At 43.1% G+C, this 19,653-nt stretch overlaps 1 protein-coding gene across 1 annotated transcript in view; it reads left to right on the forward strand.

Moving 5' to 3' along the window:
* GRID1 (glutamate ionotropic receptor delta type subunit 1) overlaps positions 1-19,653 on the forward strand; it is a 672,081-nt gene that overhangs the window by 452,274 nt on the left and 200,154 nt on the right. The window contains exons 6-7 of the mRNA XM_006915454.1: positions 6,239-6,400; positions 8,427-8,546. Coding sequence (XP_006915516.1) covers positions 6,239-6,400; positions 8,427-8,546 — 282 coding nt within the window. The remainder of the gene's footprint in view (positions 1-6,238; positions 6,401-8,426; positions 8,547-19,653) is intronic.

A 19,653-nucleotide genomic window follows, 5' to 3' on the forward strand; every position in this document is an offset into this window, starting at 1 on the left:
GTATATTCCTAAATAAAATATAGTTACTGGTGAAATGGAGATTCTGGTACTAACTCTTAAAAAATCAAACCAGTTTTTCCATCTCTGGTCCTCAGTTTGCCTCATGCAATTGATCTTTAATTATCCAGCAGCCAGGAGGGTGTACCTGGATTTCTCAAGAACTGCAAGCTCCAGTGAAGAGCTCATGACTGAATTCTCTCTTCTGCCCCCCCAGAGATGTGGCCTTACCCTCCCTATTTCCCTTCTGAGGACCCACCTCTTGGATAGGTAATTGACTTTGGAAATTCAAGCCTTCCCGGGAACCCACCTCTCATGGAAGTTCATACCCCAGACTCTGACTGGAAATGGACAATTCCACATGGAACACACTGGTCCAGAGCTCCTATACCGTTTTCCCACCATGGTTTCCATCCTCTGTTACTCATATTCTAAGAGGCGTCTTCTTTGCAAATGCCTTGACATCTCTTTACCTTGGCATTTTTTTTTTTCTAAGAACAGGTTTAAAACTATTAATCCAACATTCATTAATTCCACAAACATCCATTAAGCACCTATTTTATGCCAGTTCCTTTGTTAGATAGATCATAAATGTTCTCTCTCTTAATTCTCACAAACTCCAAATAAATTGGGACTATTAATCTCTATAGCATGTTCCAGTTAGGGAGAATGGCATGTGCATAGGCTAGCACAGGCAGAATTCTGTGTGTCTGAGGTAAGAGGTGAGATGCAAGAAGGTCAATTGGAGATAAGGGCAGCTTCCAGGGTGCTGAGGCAGGGTGTAGCCCTTGAAGACATGACAGAACAGGATGTACATCCAAGAAAGGCAACTCTGTGGAGGGTAGAATGAAAGATCCTCAGACTAGAGGACAAAGTAACCAGTGGTTACTGTCTTCCTAGTGACAAGTGAGGGCACTTGAATCATGCTGTGGTGGTGGTGGACAGGTGATCATGTAGAGAGGACATAAGGAAGCTTCCCCAGGACAGAAACTCCTAAACCTGAGTAGGCAATAGGTGACGACAGAGTGCAGAACAGCACCTCCCACAGGGCTGGGCTGCAGCTGCCCACTGTTCTAGTCATATCCTGTCTGCCTCCCCCTTTCTCGTGCATACCTGGGTGGTCTCATTACAGGACTGGCTGTTCTGAAGGCTCCTATGGCTGAGCCAGCCCTGCACTGCACATATCAGGTTTTTTATTGCAATGGTCCAAGCCACCTTCCTGTCAGGAACCTGGGTCAGGGTATTATAGAGGCCCCACTCTGGGTCTTCCTGTGTTGACAACTTTTGTGGAACAACCCAAGGGACAGAAAAGTTGCCTTTCCCTCAGAGGCAGCTTTGCAACACTTCAGGGCATGCAGTTCTGAAAGGCCAGGCTCAGACCCAGGGGGCTGTGGCAGCTGTGACTTTGCTGGTGGGGCCAGCGAGAGACCAGGGACATGTGCTCAGGTGAGCAGATTATAGGCAGGATTGGGGATATAATGCTCAGGGCTGATTCTTGCTCAGTCTTCTGAGCCAGAAACTACGAAAGCCAGATATGACCCCTGCTCACTTTTGAAAAGCTTTCAGACCAAGAGAAATTGGGCGAGAGGGTGAGTGGTGTTGGCAGATCCAAGCTCAATTTTCTAATAGGCCAGACAGGTACTGGGTCCCAGTGACTGCGGACACCCTTGGAGGAACTCTTAGCTCATCCACATTGAAGTCAGCTACTGGCTTGGGTCCTTTATGTTCTCTTCCATTTTTTTCCTATCTGTGTTCCCTCCAAAAATGAAAATGCATGCAAAGAGCTTAGGACAGTATTGGTGCACCTTTTTTCACAGGGAGTAAATCAGGACTGCCCAATGCACCTCTCTGGGGCCACCGATCACATCACATTTTATTATCTACGTAAGTCAAGAGCATTCAATGACTTGTTCAACACTACTCAGCAAATGAATGCAAGTGGAGATTCGACTCACCCATTCAGTAAGCATTTACTGAGTGCTTGCTATATCCATACATTGTTGTCAACACTGGAGTATAGCACTGAACAAAGCTGGCCCAGGTTGTGATGAATCCAAAGCTCCTGCTCATCCTACCTGGTGACCCGGCTCAGCTGCTGGCACAATAGAGTAAGAGTCCTACTGCATGAGAGTGAAAGAGGAACTTCATATACATCTTTAGGGCGGCCAGCTGAACCAGCTCGGTTCCCATCTAGAGTGAGGCCACAGCCTCCCAGAAAAGCCTTGGGCCCCTCTTCTAGCTCTGGCTCTGGTGTGCTTCTCACTTGATGCCTTTTGACATGTCTGACATGGTGCCAGGTGTTTTGCTTTGTGTCTGGATCTTTCTTCTGCTATCCCTTTGGCCTTGATACTTTGGCTCCTCTTTTGCTTCTCAAGTCTACTCTTACCTGAAATGCTTTTTTTGATTCCTTGTCACTTTTGTGTTGCAGTGTTCCTAGGGTAACCAGAGCCTCAGGCTCTGTGAGGAAGAAAGGCAAGGACTCCTTCAGGCCAGCTCCTCACTAACTCCCACCCCAGCCCTGTGGCCTATAGCTTCAGCATGGGCTGTTAGACCTTTGAGACCAATGGTGAGATGTACGGATTGCAGCTGGGAGCCTCTCTCTTTCCAGACCACTCCTCTTGGTTCAAGGGCACAGCATGACCAACAAAGGCAAGTGATCTCTACCCACCCACCCTGAGGAAAGGCTTTTCTTACCTTTGTCAGGAACTGGAGGGAGCCCTAAGGAGAGGCTGCCTTTCTGTTATCTGCTCTTGATCTTTTCCCCAAGCATCCCTTCTCTGGACAACCAGACTGTGAGGGTAGCACTCCTCCCTTTGCATTCCCACCAGTGAAACCAGCAGGTCGCCTAAGTGAGGATGCTGAGGCTGGGGAGCAGAGGTGGACCCACAGACCAATTCTGAGTGTCAGCTTCTGCTTAAGGCAAGGAAGTACTGAGACAGCACCTTACCAGGAGAAGGGGCAGCGGTCAGTGGAGAAGATGGAAACAGCTCCAAGTGAGGATTAAGAAGACATTTTGAATAGGCTATAAATGAGAAACAAATTATTTGAATAAAAGAGATTCCCTCTCAAGTCAAAGTTGGAGGCAGCAAATCTTTTTTCCTGCTGTTTGTTTTCCATATTATCTCTTTTTGTGAACCAAGTTCAGTGTGTACCTTCTCAGTAGGAAATCGGTTCATCTTTCCTTCCTTCCTTCCTTCCTTCCTTCCTTCCTTCTTTCCTTCCTTCCTTCCTTCCTTCCTTCCTTCCTTCCTTCCTTCCTTCCATCTATCATTCATCTGTCATCAAATGTACATTAATAATCAACCATGTGCCTTGATTGGTGCTGGGTACTAGGTTCTAGAGGTAGTGAATATATAGAGAGATATATAGAGGTATATCCAAAATAGTGAGAAAAAAAAATGTTCCCTGCACTTAAGAAGCTCAAAGTTTGCTGAGATAAGTATACTTATGAATTGACAGTGTGTAGTATATCATGGAAGAAGGTGCCCGAGGTGATAGATGTCGGACAGTGGGAATGCCTTTCCATGCCTGGAAAAGAGCCTGTTGCTCTTCATTGCAGAACTTTCTGCATTCATACATTTGTTAAGTACCTTAATTCATTGTGAATTGAATGCTAGAAGGAAAAAGGGAAATTCTACTGGATGCTGGTCTGGGCCACAGCTGAGTTGGTTCTGCCTATGTGTGTGTGAGTGTGTCTATAGGTGTAGATGTGAATCAAAATGTCCCACTGGTTGAATAGCATTAGCTATGAGCGGATGGCTGGGAGATCCATAAATGTCTTGAGAAGGGAAATTTTCATGTCACAAGGACTCTCAGCCTTGAGTTATCCTTTCAGAGAGAGAGAGAGAGAGAAAAATAATACCAAGCCGAATCTAAGTGGCTTACATTCTCTTATAACAACATCTCCATTATGGCTTTGTATTCCAGACAGAAGGTAGACATGTAAAAAATAATTTGGCTATGGTAGGGGCTCCTGAGAGTTAGGAGGACTGGTAAGAGCATTCCCAAAGAAATGCTCCCCAGGACTGGAGTGGTGGGAGACATGGTTTTGTCCTGGTATTCCCTGTAGGGCAGAGGGTAAATTCCTGGTGGTAGGAATAACTTCTCTCTGCTGTCAGGTAAGTACCCGATACTGCAGGGCCCTGAAAAAGGTCACCAGATGCTAACATGCCTGCTTTCCTTTGGCCTGAGGCCCTTGTTTCAGTCAGCAGTGGTCAGTCATCCCAGACACTCTCCTGCTACCACTGAGACATCTCTTGTCCATCTTCCACCCATCTTACACCTACAGCATGGAGAGATGCCAGGCACACAGGCACCTTAGTGGCATACATTCCTGTGCCAACTGCGAAAGCACAGGTTGAAGGCACATAAGAAAAGGATATTCAGGGATGGTCAGGGCACAGGGATACCCACAGAAGTGGTCAGCTCTACTTGGACATGTCATGGACAGAGATGACCCTTGAAACTTAGCATGAATTGCTGGGCAGGCATGATGTAGCAGATGTTTTCGATGTCCTATACCAGCTCCTCTGGCCCACCTCTGATTTCAGTTGCAGTTCTCAAGATGGTTCCTATTACTCAAGCTCTTGTCTGGGGCTCTGTTTTGGGGGCACCCAGTCGAAGACATGTGAGGATAGAAATTGCAGGCTGAGAACAAGGCATGACGGTGTCAGGGGTGCAAGGGGCATTCTGGGGACTGGGGGGAGGTAGGCTGGGTGGCATCAGGGGTTCTTCCTGCAGCCCAAGGATCTCATTTGATCTTCCCAGGAGTTCTGTGAGCCTGACATATGCTCCTATTTATATACGGTGATTTTGTTTTTCTGAAATATTTTTAGCTGACATCTTGCTGCTTAAATGTGCAGAGAATCGTCCCTTTGACCCACTTTGCTGATGGTTGTTTGTGCAACAGTTATTGTTAGGGGTCATGCACCTGACTGAGGGTCGATGTTAGCTCCTCCCCACACCCTCCTCTTCCTCTCCTCCTTCTGTGCTCGATGACATCCCCTGGGAGGAGTGGGGTGGCATGAGGTTAACATCTGAGAATAGGGCTGCCATCCTCCCCACAGGGAGTTTTTGTTGGGCCCCTGAGAAGGCAGGCATTGGTGTTTGGGCTCATCCAGGTCAGGGTCTTTAATCATGATCAGGAGAGTGAGCCAGACTCGTCCCACCCCGGGATCGCACTGCTGCGGTGCAGCTCTTCTCACTGTTATTCCCACTTCTCCAAGAACTCAGAACCATGTTCTCCAGAGCGCTGAGATGGGCTTTGTCTCCTCTACAACTGTACAGCTGTGCTGTGGACAGCTAAGCAGAGAGGAAGTTCTTAGATGCACATTGTTGCAAATCCCTAAAGTGTCCCCTAGCCAGCAGGTACAGACTCCGTGGCCTCCCCCACCTTCCACCCTAGGCTCATCCAAGGCCAGAGTGTTCTTTCTAAGGCACAGATGTCATTTCTAAGCACAGATCCTCCAATGGTGTCCTTTTCCCCAAAGTCACATGTGTTGTTACTTCTTAGCACGGTCCAGTCCCTGCCTCCCTCTTGATCCTCCTCCTTCTCTATTGGCAGGTATCTTGAACTATTTTTTTTTCCTTCTAACCCAGGGATTTGCCACCTATGGCCCACAGGCTGAATCCAGCCCACTGCCTATTTTTGTGAGTAAAGTCTCATTGGCATGTCCTTTACTTAAGTATATTCTATGGCTGCTTTACACTATACCTGCAGGATTGAGCAGTTGCAGAAGAGACTGTAAGCCCCACAAAACCTAAAATCTTTACCTTGGTCCTTTATAGGAAATTCTGGCAGACCCTGCCCTACTTGGCCCTACTCATTTGTATAGTCATGCCTTTGCCTAATGCTGTGCCCTCCCTACAATTCTCTCCATCTTTTGGTTTCTCCTCATCCTTGCCTTCATCCTTTGTTATGTAAGCAGGATGCACCACTCCAGTCTCACACAGAGCTTGCATACAAGACCCAGTTGTGCTGATCAGCCTGGTTCTCCTGTTGTTGTCTGGATCTACCTCCTAACTCCAGTTCTTGAAGCAGCGTTAGGTCTTATTCTAGTCAGGACTCTGGCACCTGGCTAGGTTTTCAAATGAACATCTAGAAGCCAGAGGATTGTGGCATAAATATTGAGCACCATTTCTTAGTGTTGGAATCTTAAGTCACCTCAGTCCTCTCCTGGTTTCTCTCCCTCTCTATGGAAATATACCAGTGGAAAGGGTTTCACCATCTTTGTCTTTGCAGATCTCCAACCTCTACTTGTATGACAGTGTTCTGATGCTGGCCAACGCCTTCCACAGGAAGCTGGAGGACCGGAAGTGGCACAGCATGGCAAGCCTCAACTGCATACGCAAGTCCACCAAGCCATGGAATGGAGGGAGGTCCATGCTGGACACAATCAAAAAGGTGTGTGTGAGGGTGTACCTTCCTGTGCCAAGGACAGAGACAGGCCCCTCGTCGCGCCCCTTCCCCACCCCTTCCTCCTCCAGCAGGAGCCCTGAAGCTGAGCTCTTTGCGTGGTTGCCCGGGGGCCCCTCCCTCCCAGGTCTCTCCCAGGTCTCCTTGCCATCCTTCCTGTTCCAATTTTTGAGGGATGAGGGAGTTGGGGGGTCTTAGCTATGTGTTATTATTCTTGTCTCTGTTTTCATATAGGGAGATGATTGGACTTCAGAGAAGTTAAGTGACTTGCTCAAGGTCACAAGTTCAGGAGTCTCTCCTTATCCACAGTTTTACTTTCAGCAGTTTCAGTTACCTGTGGTCAACCAGTCTAAAAATGTTGAATAGTAAATTCCAGAAATAAACAATTCATAAGTTTTAGATCGCACACCATTTTGAGTACCTGAATTCATCTCATCATGTAGGCATTGTATCATCTCACATTATCATAAGAAGAAGAAGGGTGCATGCAGTACAATAAGATATTTTGAGAGAGAGAGAGAGAAAGAGAGAGAGGCAACATTCACATAACTTTTCTTGCAGTTTATTATTACAGTTGTTCTATTTTATTGTTAGTTATTGTTGTTAATCTCCTACTGTGCCCAATTTATACATTAAATTTTATTGCAGGTATGTATGTATAGGGAAAAAAAACAGTATATATAGGGTTTGCTATTATACATGGTTTTAGGCATTCACTAGGAGTCTTAGAACATGTCTCTCATGGGTAAGGGAAGATTACTTTTTTACTGTAAGTAAAAAATGGAGGCAACTACCTAGTTCACATCTGCCACTGTCTATAAGAGAAATTATCTCAGTTGGCGGAGGATATGTTAATCAGCCAATACCTCAGTCTGTGTGTGTTTATGTGTGTGTTCATACCTGCATGTGTGACCGTGTGCATCTGTGTGTATGAGTGTCCCTGTCCAGGCACTATGCACTTGTGATGTGTCCCACGGCGTGCTAAGGCATGACACCAAGTTAGAAGGCTGGATTTGAAGTGAATTGGGTAATCTACAGATTTGCTAGAGTGACTTGGCTTTTAGAGGCTCCAAAAGAGCATTTAAGGAAATCTCTAGTGTTAGGAGTTTTAGTCACAATAAATTGTGTGTGGTTTCAATAGCAGTATTGGTTTGAATCTGCTGCAGCCCAAACCAGGGCTGGGGCCCTCTTAGGCCAGCTGAATCTCTGGGACTCCCTCAGCTCATAGTCTCTAGGAGATTAAGGCTGGATGAGACCCCTCACCCCAGGCTTGAAGAGAGAAGGGGCTTACCACAGGTTAGCTCAGCCCCTCTGCCACCTGCTCCTACAGAGTCCCCTGAGCCATTGGAGAGAGGTGCTGGGCATGCACACCCACCACACCCAGTCTGTACCAGACACCATGCTTTGTGTACATTTGCTCCTTCTGTCCTTGGAGGATCTGTGACATGGATCTAATTAACTCCACGCTAAATCTGGGAGATGGGAGATGACTTGCCTAAGGTGGCACAGGTGACAACGCCAGGACTGGAGCTAGGTTTTGGCCTCTTGTTCTCATGCTTACTGCCCTGCAACTTATTGTCATGTGTCTGATATGGCTCTTGTTGACCTTTGACTTCTCTCTTGGCTCATGCTAAGATGAGCTCTTGGAGCAGGTTGCAAGGGTAGACCGTAAAAGCTCCAGGTGGATGTCATTCTTTAATATACTGGCTAGCACAGTGTGTGGCACAGAGCAGGAGTGCTAATTATGTTGACTGCATGAATGACTGGTGCAATTGTGCCTTAGGAGTTTCCCCTGTGAGCAATGTCTTGGGAAGTGTTGATCCCGCGCTGAGGCCCTAGGACTGCTGACCACTGCCAGCCACTCTGTTCTCATTATAGTGTGCCCATTGCTTCCTCAGACCTTGACTGCTCCCTTCTTAATCACTACTTCCTTTTTCTTCCTTGCCTTGGGATCCCATCCCCTACCACATCCATTTTTGCCCCGCCCTCCAATGGTTTTTTCTTCTCTCTGCAGGGCCACATCACTGGCCTCACAGGGGTGATGGAGTTTCGGGAGGACAGCTCAAATCCCTATGTCCAGTTTGAAATCCTCGGTACAACCTACAGTGAGACCTTTGGCAAAGACATGCGTAAGGTAAGCCTCCGGGCGCCCAGCTCTCCCTCTTCCCACTGTGGTGGCATGGGCCCTGTGTTCTGAGCAGGTGTTAACCAATACAGAAGTCCTCCTTCCCATTCTCTGCTGATATTGCCCTCCATGCTGGTGTTTATGGGGTACAGTGTGGAGGAGGCTCAGAGAATTTCAAACGGAAAGAGTCATAGTGCTGCTAATGCAGTCTCTGAGTACAGCAGGGGCCCCTGGCAGTCCAGTTTTGTTGCTGGGGCTTGGAGAGCCAGTCTTGCAATCCTGGGCTAGGCTGGAAGGGGCATTGTGTTTTCCCAGAGTAGCTGGTCAGCCCAACTGCGGGGACAGCTGTGACTGTGGCTGAGGCAGGAGATAGAGTTTACTGCCAGTGTCCCCCAGATCCAAGAGTGAGACAAGGCCATGGACAGAAAAGTGAGCAAGGAGGATAAGAAGCAGGCAGTAAGAGACACATGGGCTGGGTAACTCATGGTGGCACGAAGCTGTTTTATTTGGTACTCATGCAAGTGGCATGCCTGAGGGCTCTTTCCAGTTATACTTTGCCTCTTTTCCCCCTCCTCTTATAGGGGATTTTCAGGATTGAGGACTAGGGGATTCCACAGTTGGAATCCCCCAAATTAAGCCACAGATGGAAGTACTTATGATGTGAAGGGCCCATAGGCTCAATCTAATCAGGACAGCATTAAAGCATTAGCTAGTTGGCATGCACTCAGGCATAGGCTCACGCAGTAGTCGCATACACACACATGGTCACATACATATTTCTATACACTTGAGAGAAAGACATCTCTAATAATGACAGTGCCTGAGAGACAAAGAACATAGTGAGCTCTCAGTGAGGCAGGGTAAACCCTTGGCAGAGATCCCCCTAGTCTGGCCTCCAGTACTGGCTGGGGGCAGTAGAAGGCAGGAAAGAGTTACATGTTGGGATACTGAGAATCTAGGTGAGGGGATTTGTGGGATGTGATACTTGAGAACCAGGTAGAAGGATGCATGTGTGGAGTCATGGAAGGCGTGAGAGCTGGTGAGCACTGAGGGAGCGATCATCAGTTACATTGAAGGATGATTGGTTCCCCAGGGAAAGGCAGGGAAGGCTGAGGGTCCATGTGTGGTGAGGGTGGGAGACTACTAGCTCATCCAATGACAGAAGGTAGAGTCATGAGGTTGGGACATTCATGACTACAATAGAAATTGACTTGTATTGGGACTGCTACTTGATAAGGAGGTTGTTAAGTGTAGCTGCTTGTCAAAACAACCATTCATGTCTGCTGTGGTACTTACCTTTATTCCTCAGCGTTCTTCTAAGGTCAGTGACAATCTGTCCCTGTCTGCTGGCTCTTTTTGCTACCCCATCCCCCTTCTTTCAGCTCAGCTCTAACACCAAAGTCCCCATAGTGGGTGAGAATATTGGCCGTGAGGGTCCCTGCCTCATCTTAGGCAGCTGATGGGGGGCCATGCTGGCCACTCAAGGTGCCTGAGGGAGCAGGAAGCTTTGTGCCCTCCACTTCCTGTTTCAGGTGTCTGGACCTCCCATGTTGCCACGGCAACTCTCTTCCAATACCCTGAAGCCAATGTGAGCTGGAATCTCTCAGTATAAGGAGCTTCTGAGCAGGAAGCCTGAATGTAATTGAGTTGGAACAGAAGCTGATTTTCAAGTGGGCTTTATTTTAAAATGTATCCTTTGTCATTTTAAAATCTGCCCTTAATAACTTGCATATCCTAGTTGTTATCTGTCTGCCTGGCAGCTTATCGCTGTTAAAGAGAAGTTATCTGGAAAGCAGGAATAAAAAAAAAGAATTGGATTCCATAGCAAATGTTTGTTATTCAGGCCCAGTGTGCATTAAAGCAAGGTCTGGAAGGTTTCAGGATGCAGCAAGGAGAGGATTTGGACAAAGTGTCATGGTTCAGGGCAGCATTAAAGGCAGGGCTGAGCTGCTGTTCCTGGGTGAACATGTGGCTGTAAGGGGAAGGCTGGGAAATTGGGGTTACCTAAAAATAAAGTTGAGGGTGGGAAGCAGATTTGAAGGCAGGGTTAGGGTTCTGAGGCTCACAAAGTTGGTGCAAAGATTGGTCAATCTAAGAAGGACAGGGCAACTCTGAGGACTCTCCCACCTCCATTCAAATGATCTCTCTGTGGCCATGTCCAGTGCAGAGCTGTTACAAGAGCCAACTGGGCTGATTGCAAAATACTGTCATGTTGGAGCAGGGTCAGGGGATCACTGAAAAGATGATATATATCTTAATATATGTATATATTCTAATATATTATTTATCTATCTACATATGTTAATTTTAAAACAACTATAGCAAACAAACAGGGACACAAAAACCAAAACCAAGTAGTTCCTTTAAGATTTAAACCAAAAGCACTCATTTAAATTAGGGAACAAATGGATGTTTTCTTAAAGTAAATACCCTGGAGGGAAGTTGGGGGAGGGTGAGTCACCAAGATGTTTTAGATTAAGTGGCACCAAGAGACTGTTATTACTCAGCCTCATCAGAGTATGGAAAGAATGGGTGATCACCTTTCACTGCAGGGTGCTGGATAAATACTAATTAAATTATCTCAACCAGGAAGTGCATTCTCGTTGAGAGAGTGCTGGATGGCAAAATCAAGAGTCTATGTCACCAGCTCGCTGTATAACTCTGGGCAAAACATCAATCATCTCTGTGTTCTGCTTGGAGCTGCTGGGTGCAGGTGATCAGCAAGCAATGCTGCCAGGGTCAGGCTTTGCTGGAGAGTCCTGTCCAGTTCCCACAGGACTTGGACTGACATCTGCCCTGGAGGTGCATGCTTGTTCTTGTTGGAGCCCTACAGATTTCTTAGCTTTCTCTTTGTTCAGACAGAAATCTCCAAAAGGGGTTCCCATGGACTTTTCCATGCAAATATCCTTACCTCATGACTTGAGCTGGGACAAGATTGTTGGAGGCCACATGTAGGAAAGTTTCCAAAGGTGGGGGCATGGAAATCTGTTGAGGACAGGACAAGAGGGAGACAAGCAGGGACAATGAAGCACCTACTGTGGACAAAGGTACATCATACTTATGTTGTCTCTCTGTTGTGGGAATCTTTGCGTCACTCCTGGTTCTACCTTCCCTTCTCTGAACCTTCATTTTCTCAGATGGAGGTGCAGGTAATAAGAACCTCCTGGTTGAATAGAGGGGTCAATCAGGGTAATGATCTTGCTGTAGCACTTGGCAGTGAGAACTCTCCTGTGTGGCCTGGGCCGTCAGCTTCAGGAAGATGGGCCTGTATACTAACTTGAGCATTCTATCCCTGGCCCCGCAAGAGCAAAGAGGCACAAGCAGGCTTAGAACATGACCTGTCTCAAAGTGTCCTGGACTGCAGCTCCTCACCACGCCATGTGCCAGGCCTGAGGCTAGAGGCAGGAGGAGGGCTCTGTGTGCCTGGGTAGTGCCCAGCCCCACTTCCATGCCTGGGAGCAGATGTTTACTTCTTATAAAGACCAAGGGCCGAAAGAGACCAGGGAGCTTCACCTCTGATGAGATTTTATTTCTGGGACTGTTTTGGTGTGATTAATAGAAGAAATAAAACATGGTTGTCTTTTATTCCATAAGCATGACTTGCCTGGAGTGTAACACCAGCCTCAGCCCTGCAGAAACATTTTTCCATGACATGATTGCTGAGGATGTCTACCCTTCTCCATCCTGATATCAGTGTGGGAGATTCATTCCCTTCCTTCCACTTACACGGTGGACCTGGCGCAGTGAAAACCTTGGGAAATTGCCAGCTGCTCGTAGGCTCTTTGAACCTTATTTCCCAGAAGTGCCATCTACCTGATTCACTGGCTTGGTGGAACGCAGCCTGCCTCTTTGGGCAGGAAGATGGGGAAGTGGGCAGAAGCATTGGGAAAGCCTGTGGGTCTGCTTGCTCTATGAGTTGGCAATCCAGGACAAAGCACACCTTGGTATGACAAGAGACAAGCAAGATTGTTTTTTTTTGTTGTTGTTACTTTCAATAGAGTAGAATCGAGTTAGGACCAAGAGACTGAGAAAGAATTTTGTCTAATGTTTTTAAAGGATTTTCTCTAGTCCTAGAAAATTTCTTCCAGCAGAATCTTACTGGAACCCAAATATGTTGAACAGTTGTAGAAGCAGACATGCAGTGGTTGCAATAGCTGGGGAATTGCGACTCCCCTGCACAGTCTCCCCATCCCCCAAATCTCCATGGTTTTCTGAGCAGCTCCATCTGGGAAATTGAGGCCCTGAGACTGTAAAGACTCGATTATGTAGCACCAATGAGTGTGTGGCCGTGCTGGGCTGGAAGGAAGATTTATGTGGGGGTGGGGGGGTGCGGGTTGGGGGGTGGATAAGTGGCACACTACCCAGAACATTCTTCCTGACTCAAGATGGTACAGTTCTGTGACTTCACCCCACCCACTTTCCACTCCATCCTCCTATCATCTCCTCTCCTCCCCCAGCCAGCATGAGGGCTTCACAGTCCCTTCCCATTGGTCTGGAGCCTGCTGACTTGATGTTGCTCCAGTGCCCTTGGGTCAGCCTCCCTGTTCCAGCAATTACCCAGGGAAATGGGAGGGCTTCATTCTCCTTTACTAGTTTAAGACTTAAGATGCTTCTTCTGTCTTCTCTGTCAATTTTGATTCTTCATAAAAGCTGGCTTTGCACAAGAATCAAATGCCCCGCTTGATGTCATGTCCTCAGGAGGGTCTTATGGCTGCTGATAATTTGCTGAGTAATAATTGCTCATCATGCAGTGATTGCCACACCATAGGGCCCCAGCCCTCCCTGGGCTTAGATGTGCATACGCTATTAACATTCTTGCCCAGGTCAGCTACATTGTGTTACAAATTGTCCCACATTCTCAAGGTTCAAAAGTTCTAAGCAGTGAGGTCAGGTGGAAAAGGCACCTGCCAGCAGACAGGATAGCTCTCACTAATAAAGTAAGAGCCACCTCTTGGAGCATAGTGGAATCCCTTAGCTAGGGATCCAGCAGCTGGTGCCAGGAGCTGTACAGTGGGTTTAGTAATGAGGACAAGGAGATGGGCAGTGGTAGGACTAGGAGGATCCAGTCTGAGAATTATTCAGGGTCTCTATTAAGCTTCTCTGATAGAGACTCCCGACTGTGCACAGTGAATAACAGAAGAGAAATAAACTTCAGCCTCTTTACAGATTAGCATTCTTGCAGCGGATTTCCCCCAATAAAAATGTTGCCTGTTCTGAAATCTCGTGCAAAACCACTTTCGACAGAGCTGAGAACCAAAACCAACGTCTGCTTCATCTGAGTAAAGGTATAAGGAAAAGATACAATTAAGTACTATTTCATTTTAACTAACATTTACCACTACATTTTTGATGATAGCATCAATACATGATCATTTAGGGTAGAATGTTTAGAAAATACAGATAAATGAAAAGAAGAATGAAGAAATCAGCTATAATCTCTGAACCAATGAATAAATACTGTTAACATTTCTGGTGCATTTTCTTTATTTACTCTTTCTTCCCCCCGACCCCCAGCCCCTTGCTCTATACGTAGAGATAGAGATGGTGATAGGTATATTTATCAAATTGCTGCATACATTTTATATCCTGACTTTCCCACTTAATGCTATATTGGATGTATTTTCTCATTTCTTTGTTCTTTTCCACTATGATTTTTTAATGGAAACACATTACTCAACTTACAGGGAGCCATCATTTATTTTATCTTCTTATGTGATGAATGTTCAGGCATTTTCACCATATTATTATAGAATAGTGTTGTAATGAACATCCGGAATATATACAATTTAATTATATCTATATTTATTTCCTTGTATTTTTTAAGAAGTGGAATTGCCAAACCAACGATAATACCTTTTTAAAAAATTCTTTATGTACTTGGTACATACTTTCAAATTGATTATAGAAAGATTGAATAATTTTCACATCCGCCAGTAATGTATAGAAGTCTCTTATATCTTAGGCTCAAAAACATCTTTGCTAATTTGGTAGCAGTATGAAAAAATGACGTTGCTAAATTTGCATTTCTTATGGGATTATATATTTTAAAATACAGTCATTGGTCATTTGAATTTCATATTTTTAAAATTATACCTCAGGGGATAAAAATTTTCTTGTCAACCATAGAAATTCTCAGAAAGGAATTAGTAATTATTTGTCTCAAATATTTTGTACTCGTAAATCGTTTGCCTTTGAATAAAGAAAAGATTTGCACATAGAGACATTTAACAATGTATGTGTTTGTATTTCTTAGAAAGTCATAAAAATAAAAAATAAATTGAGGGGAAAAAAATACCCAATTTGCAAAGTTGATAGTATTCATCCATACTTTCTTCTAGTATTTTTATGGTTTGATTTTATTTCAATGAAATCTGCTATCCACTTGGGTTTGATTTGGGATAAATTACGATGTGATGACTTAGCTTTAATATTTTTCAGTAATGTTTCCCACTACCATTTATCTAGAATTCTGTCTTTCCCCATTGCTTTAAGTGTCACATTTATCATATGTTCTACTAAATTTTATTGATCAAAAAAAAAGTTCTTAGACTCATCTCAAAAATTTTCTTTTTTTCCTCTCAAGTTAAATTTAATTTACTTTTGTTCATAATTAGAATGTACTTGTCGGCAAGTAACAGAATGCTCATCTCAAGTGGATTAAACAATAAGAAAACTTAATATCTCACATAAAAAGAGGCCTACAGCCAGGATGGCTCTTGAGTTGGCCAGTTCAGACATTCAGTCCCCAGATCAAATGCTCTGCTCTTTTTCATCTTTTTACTTGGCTGTCCTCAGGGCACAGTCTGAGCTCTCCTCATAGCTTCACGTCGAAGCTTCACGATGGCTGTTCCAACTGTCATACCCAACAAGAAAGCAGCACATAGAAGAGGATCATTCCTTTCTGTGTTTCTTATTTTTATAAATAGGGAGACCTTTCCCAGGAGTTGATCGTGGCTTCTCATTTTTATATGTATTTTTCATTTTGCTTTTTTGTTATTGCAGTTGAAATTGAGGTTTTCCACCCAGATGCATACATGACACTGACCTATAGTTTCTCTCTCAGATGCTTCTGTTCAACTTTTATTCAGTTTGTACTTCCTTCACAATGTGGATAGGGAATCGCTTCTTCTTTTGCACTTGTGTGGGCGGAGCTCCTGAAAGCTGGAAATAATTTAACTTGTAAAATTATCTGGGCTATTACCTCGATATCCTGGAAACTTCCTGGTTTCTACATTTCCTTGAGTCATTTTTAGTAATCTACAGAAAATCTTGCATATCACTGACATTTTCAAATTCATTACTAAGCTCCATATAGTATCTGCAAATAATGTAAAAAAATCTATCTCTTGAAATATCTCTCTTTTCATTCCTACTATTGTGGTATTTGTGTTGTCTCCCTTTACTTCCTAATTAGACTTGACAGAAGTTTTTTTTATTATTGATTTTTTTTCAAAGAACTAAGTCTAATTTGTTTAATCAATTTGTTGTATGTTACTCTAATTAATGGATTGGTTTTTTTTTTCTGCATTCATGCTGCCTAGTGTTCATTTTATTGTTAATTTTAAAACTTACTGTATGAGGTGTCAGATAATTTATTTTTATTCTTTCCAGTTTTGGAATGCTATTTTATTCTGGGTATAATTGTGGCTGAATCCTAGTAATTTTTCTAATATAAACAAAAGTGTAATACTCATACAGAAAAGTGCCTAACTCATGAGTAAATCACAGTGATTTTCAGAAAGTGAACATTTTCACACAATTAACAGCGACATCAAGAAGCAGAACATCCCGTGCCCCCAGAAATCTCTCTGGTGCCCCCTTCTGGTCATGACACTCACCGGCGAAAATAATATTGACATTTAACACACAGACTCTACACTCTTCTATTAACTGCCTTCCTTTGCTTGATATCATGTTTATGAGATTCATTATGATTTTTGTATGTAGTTTTAGTTTATTCATTCCTACTGAGTTTTAAAATGTAGGTTTTATTATTATTAAGGTATGGTGAGGCCAGCAAATGGGGAGATGCCTGCCATTGGAAACATAGTTTGTTACAGCTCCTAGGAGGAGGGGTGCACCCCACCACACAGGGCCATGCAGGAAAGCATCAGGGTCAGAGAAGAGGCAGAGGGAACAGGTGACAATGTAGGCAAGAGACTTTGTTGTGGTTTCTGCAGAAAGTAATGAATGAAGCAGGATAAGCAGGTTTAGGATTAGCTAGTTTAGATAATTTTAGGGGCCTTCTGGAAGGTTGGAACTGCACCTGGTTGTCTAATACCTTGCCTTGGCCCTGGGATGATTAGGGCAGGGAATAGAAGCCCAGAGTGTAAGAACTCTATAAATGCGGTGCTTGGGGGCTATGGGTTCTGAACTGCTTAGTTTGAATATAAAAGGCACACGTGCAGTTACTATCTCTAGGAATTGAGTCAGTTATTATCTTTAGGAATTGACTAACACTGGGAGGGACAGTCTCTCCAAGGTTTAGCAAGGATCTGAATGTCAGATATCAAAGCATCAGCCATATGGAAAATACAAAGACATGATTAATACACATTGACATGCAATATTTATTTTATGAATATTTCACATTTTATTTTATCGTTAACACGAGTTTTTTCTATATTTTGTCTATTAATAATAATGCTATAAACATTCTTAGAGAAGGGCTCAACAAAGGAACAATGGCTTCTGCCCGCACCTCTGCTCGGAAGCCAGCTGCCCCTCCATCCCTCGCCCTGAAACCTGACAGCTCAGTGCCTCACTGTGTCCCGGGCATCTCTCAAGCAGCTGGCCCAGTGCTGGAGCTCAGAGCAAGCGATTCCATCAGTGAGTAAGGCCAGGCATGGGCCTTTGAGAGGAAGCAGAGGTCTCTGCTTCTCGCCACCCTCTGTCTCACTCAACTGCAACCTACACTGGTTTTCACAGCCAGAGGTTGTGGGGACTTCCTTCCTAGCACTGGAACCCTGGTCTTGGAAGCCCAGTGTACAGCTGGGACTCCTCACTTCTTATGTTGGGGAGATGGCTCTGCAGCCAAGATAGCCCTCCCAAATCTCAATCACCACTTGAGGTTGTCGGACCAAGCCGTTTCACATCTCCGCCCCTTCCTACTGTTTTGAGGTGACCTGTTATTTGAGGTGACCTAGTTTTAGGGCCTCTGTTCAGCCAGACCTCTGGCAGCTTCACATGCTGGTTACTCTGTAGTTTTGCTATAATTTTGGTGTGGTCTCTAGAGGAGGCAGGTACAACCTTTATTATCTATGCCATCTGGAATCTATATCGACATACTTTACTTTTAATGATATTCAGCTCAAACTTTAATTTTATTTTCATATTCCTTTTGACTTATGGTTTTATTTAGAAGCATATTGCTTATTTTTTTTAAGTAGAATAGATCTTCTAGTCATCTTTTAATTAATAGTTTCTAATCTATTTCCACCATGATCATAGAACTTGTGAATGAATTTTGCTCTTTGAAAATTTGTATCTTACTTTATGACCAGCCTGTGGTCTGCTTGGGTAAATATTCCATGAGCCCTTAAAAAGACTATGTATTCTATCTTATTGTCTACTATTGTGACTGGATTTGTAGATTTCTCCTTTTAGTGTATTTTCAAATGATAGGTTTTGAAACTATGTTATTGGGGACATCCAGATTTAGAATTTTGGAGTTTTTCTTTTGGACTGAACTTTTATTATTACAAAATGTCTTTTGTTATGTCTGCTAATGCTTTTTGACTTAAAATCTATTTGTCTGATAATATAGCTGGCATATTTGAGATATTATGGATAATATTTGTTGGTCTTTCATTTCCATTATTTTATTTTTAAACATTTTCTCATGTTCGAAAGTATGTTTCACTTAAGTAGCATATAGTTGTTGATTTTTAAAATTCACTTTGACAATTCTAGAATTTTGATTTGGGGTATTTTGTCTATTTACACTCAAAGTAATGGCTAATTTATTTGGATTTATGGTCATCTTTTTCATATTTGTTTTCTATTTGATACATATGTTTCATATTATTTTTCCTTTTTTCTTGCCTTTATGTAAAGTATTTTTTAAATAATTTATTTTCTCTTTCATCACTGTTGAATCTACATATATTTTAAGCCTATAAGTTATTACTATTTGATTTGCATAATCAATATTTTTTCTATTGCACACATACAAGTGTTCCTTCCTCTTCTATTTCATGGAAGAGATTGTATAAAGCGCATATTATTTCTTTTTGAAATATTTGGTAGATTTCATCAATGAAACCATTTGTGCTTGAAGTTTTCTTTTTCGAAAGATTTTTAATTTCAAATTAAATGTCTTTAATAGATACTGAGGATATCCTGGTTATCTATTTCTTCATGAGTGCATTATGATAGCTTATGTCTTTGAAGTTGGTTCTTTTCATCTAAATTATTTAATTTATGAGCATATAATTATTTACCTTATATTATTATTAGTATTACCTTATATTATTATTTTAAATTCTGGAGTGATGATTTATTTTTATATCAGATTTTGGTAATTTGTCCCAGTATTTCTTGGTCAGTCTGGTAAGAGTTTTATCAATCTTACTGATTTCTTCAAAAGTTAGCTTTATGTTTCATTTTCTCTATTGCTTTTCTGTTTTTTAATTCAGTGATTGCACCCCTTACCTTTATTTTTCCCTCCTTTTGATTGTTTTGGGTTTAATTTGTTCTTTTTTTCCTAATTACATACGATGGAAACTTGAGTTACTTGTTTTATATCTTTATTCTTTCTCTAATATAAACATTTAATTTATATTCACTGTATGCACAGCTTTTGCCACATTAAATAAAACTTGATAAGTTGTACCATTATCCACCCATTTATTTTCAATCTATCCAACATTAATATTTGAATTGTGACTTCTATAGGCAACTAATAGTATGCTATTGCTTTTTGTCTACTCTGTTATTATCTGCCATTAAATCAAAGTGTTCAGACCATTAACATCTTAGCTAATTATGGATAGAGTTGGATATATGGCTACAGTTTTATTATTTGTTTTATTTGTTTTCTTTTTATCTTGGTACTTTGTGTCCCCTTTCTTGCCTTCTTTTGGACTATTTGAATATTTTTAATGTTCAATTTTAG

The sequence above is a fragment of the Pteropus alecto genome, unplaced genomic scaffold (genome assembly GCF_000325575.1).
Source record: "Pteropus alecto unplaced genomic scaffold, ASM32557v1 scaffold155, whole genome shotgun sequence".
Classification (NCBI taxonomy): Eukaryota; Metazoa; Chordata; class Mammalia; order Chiroptera; family Pteropodidae; genus Pteropus; species Pteropus alecto.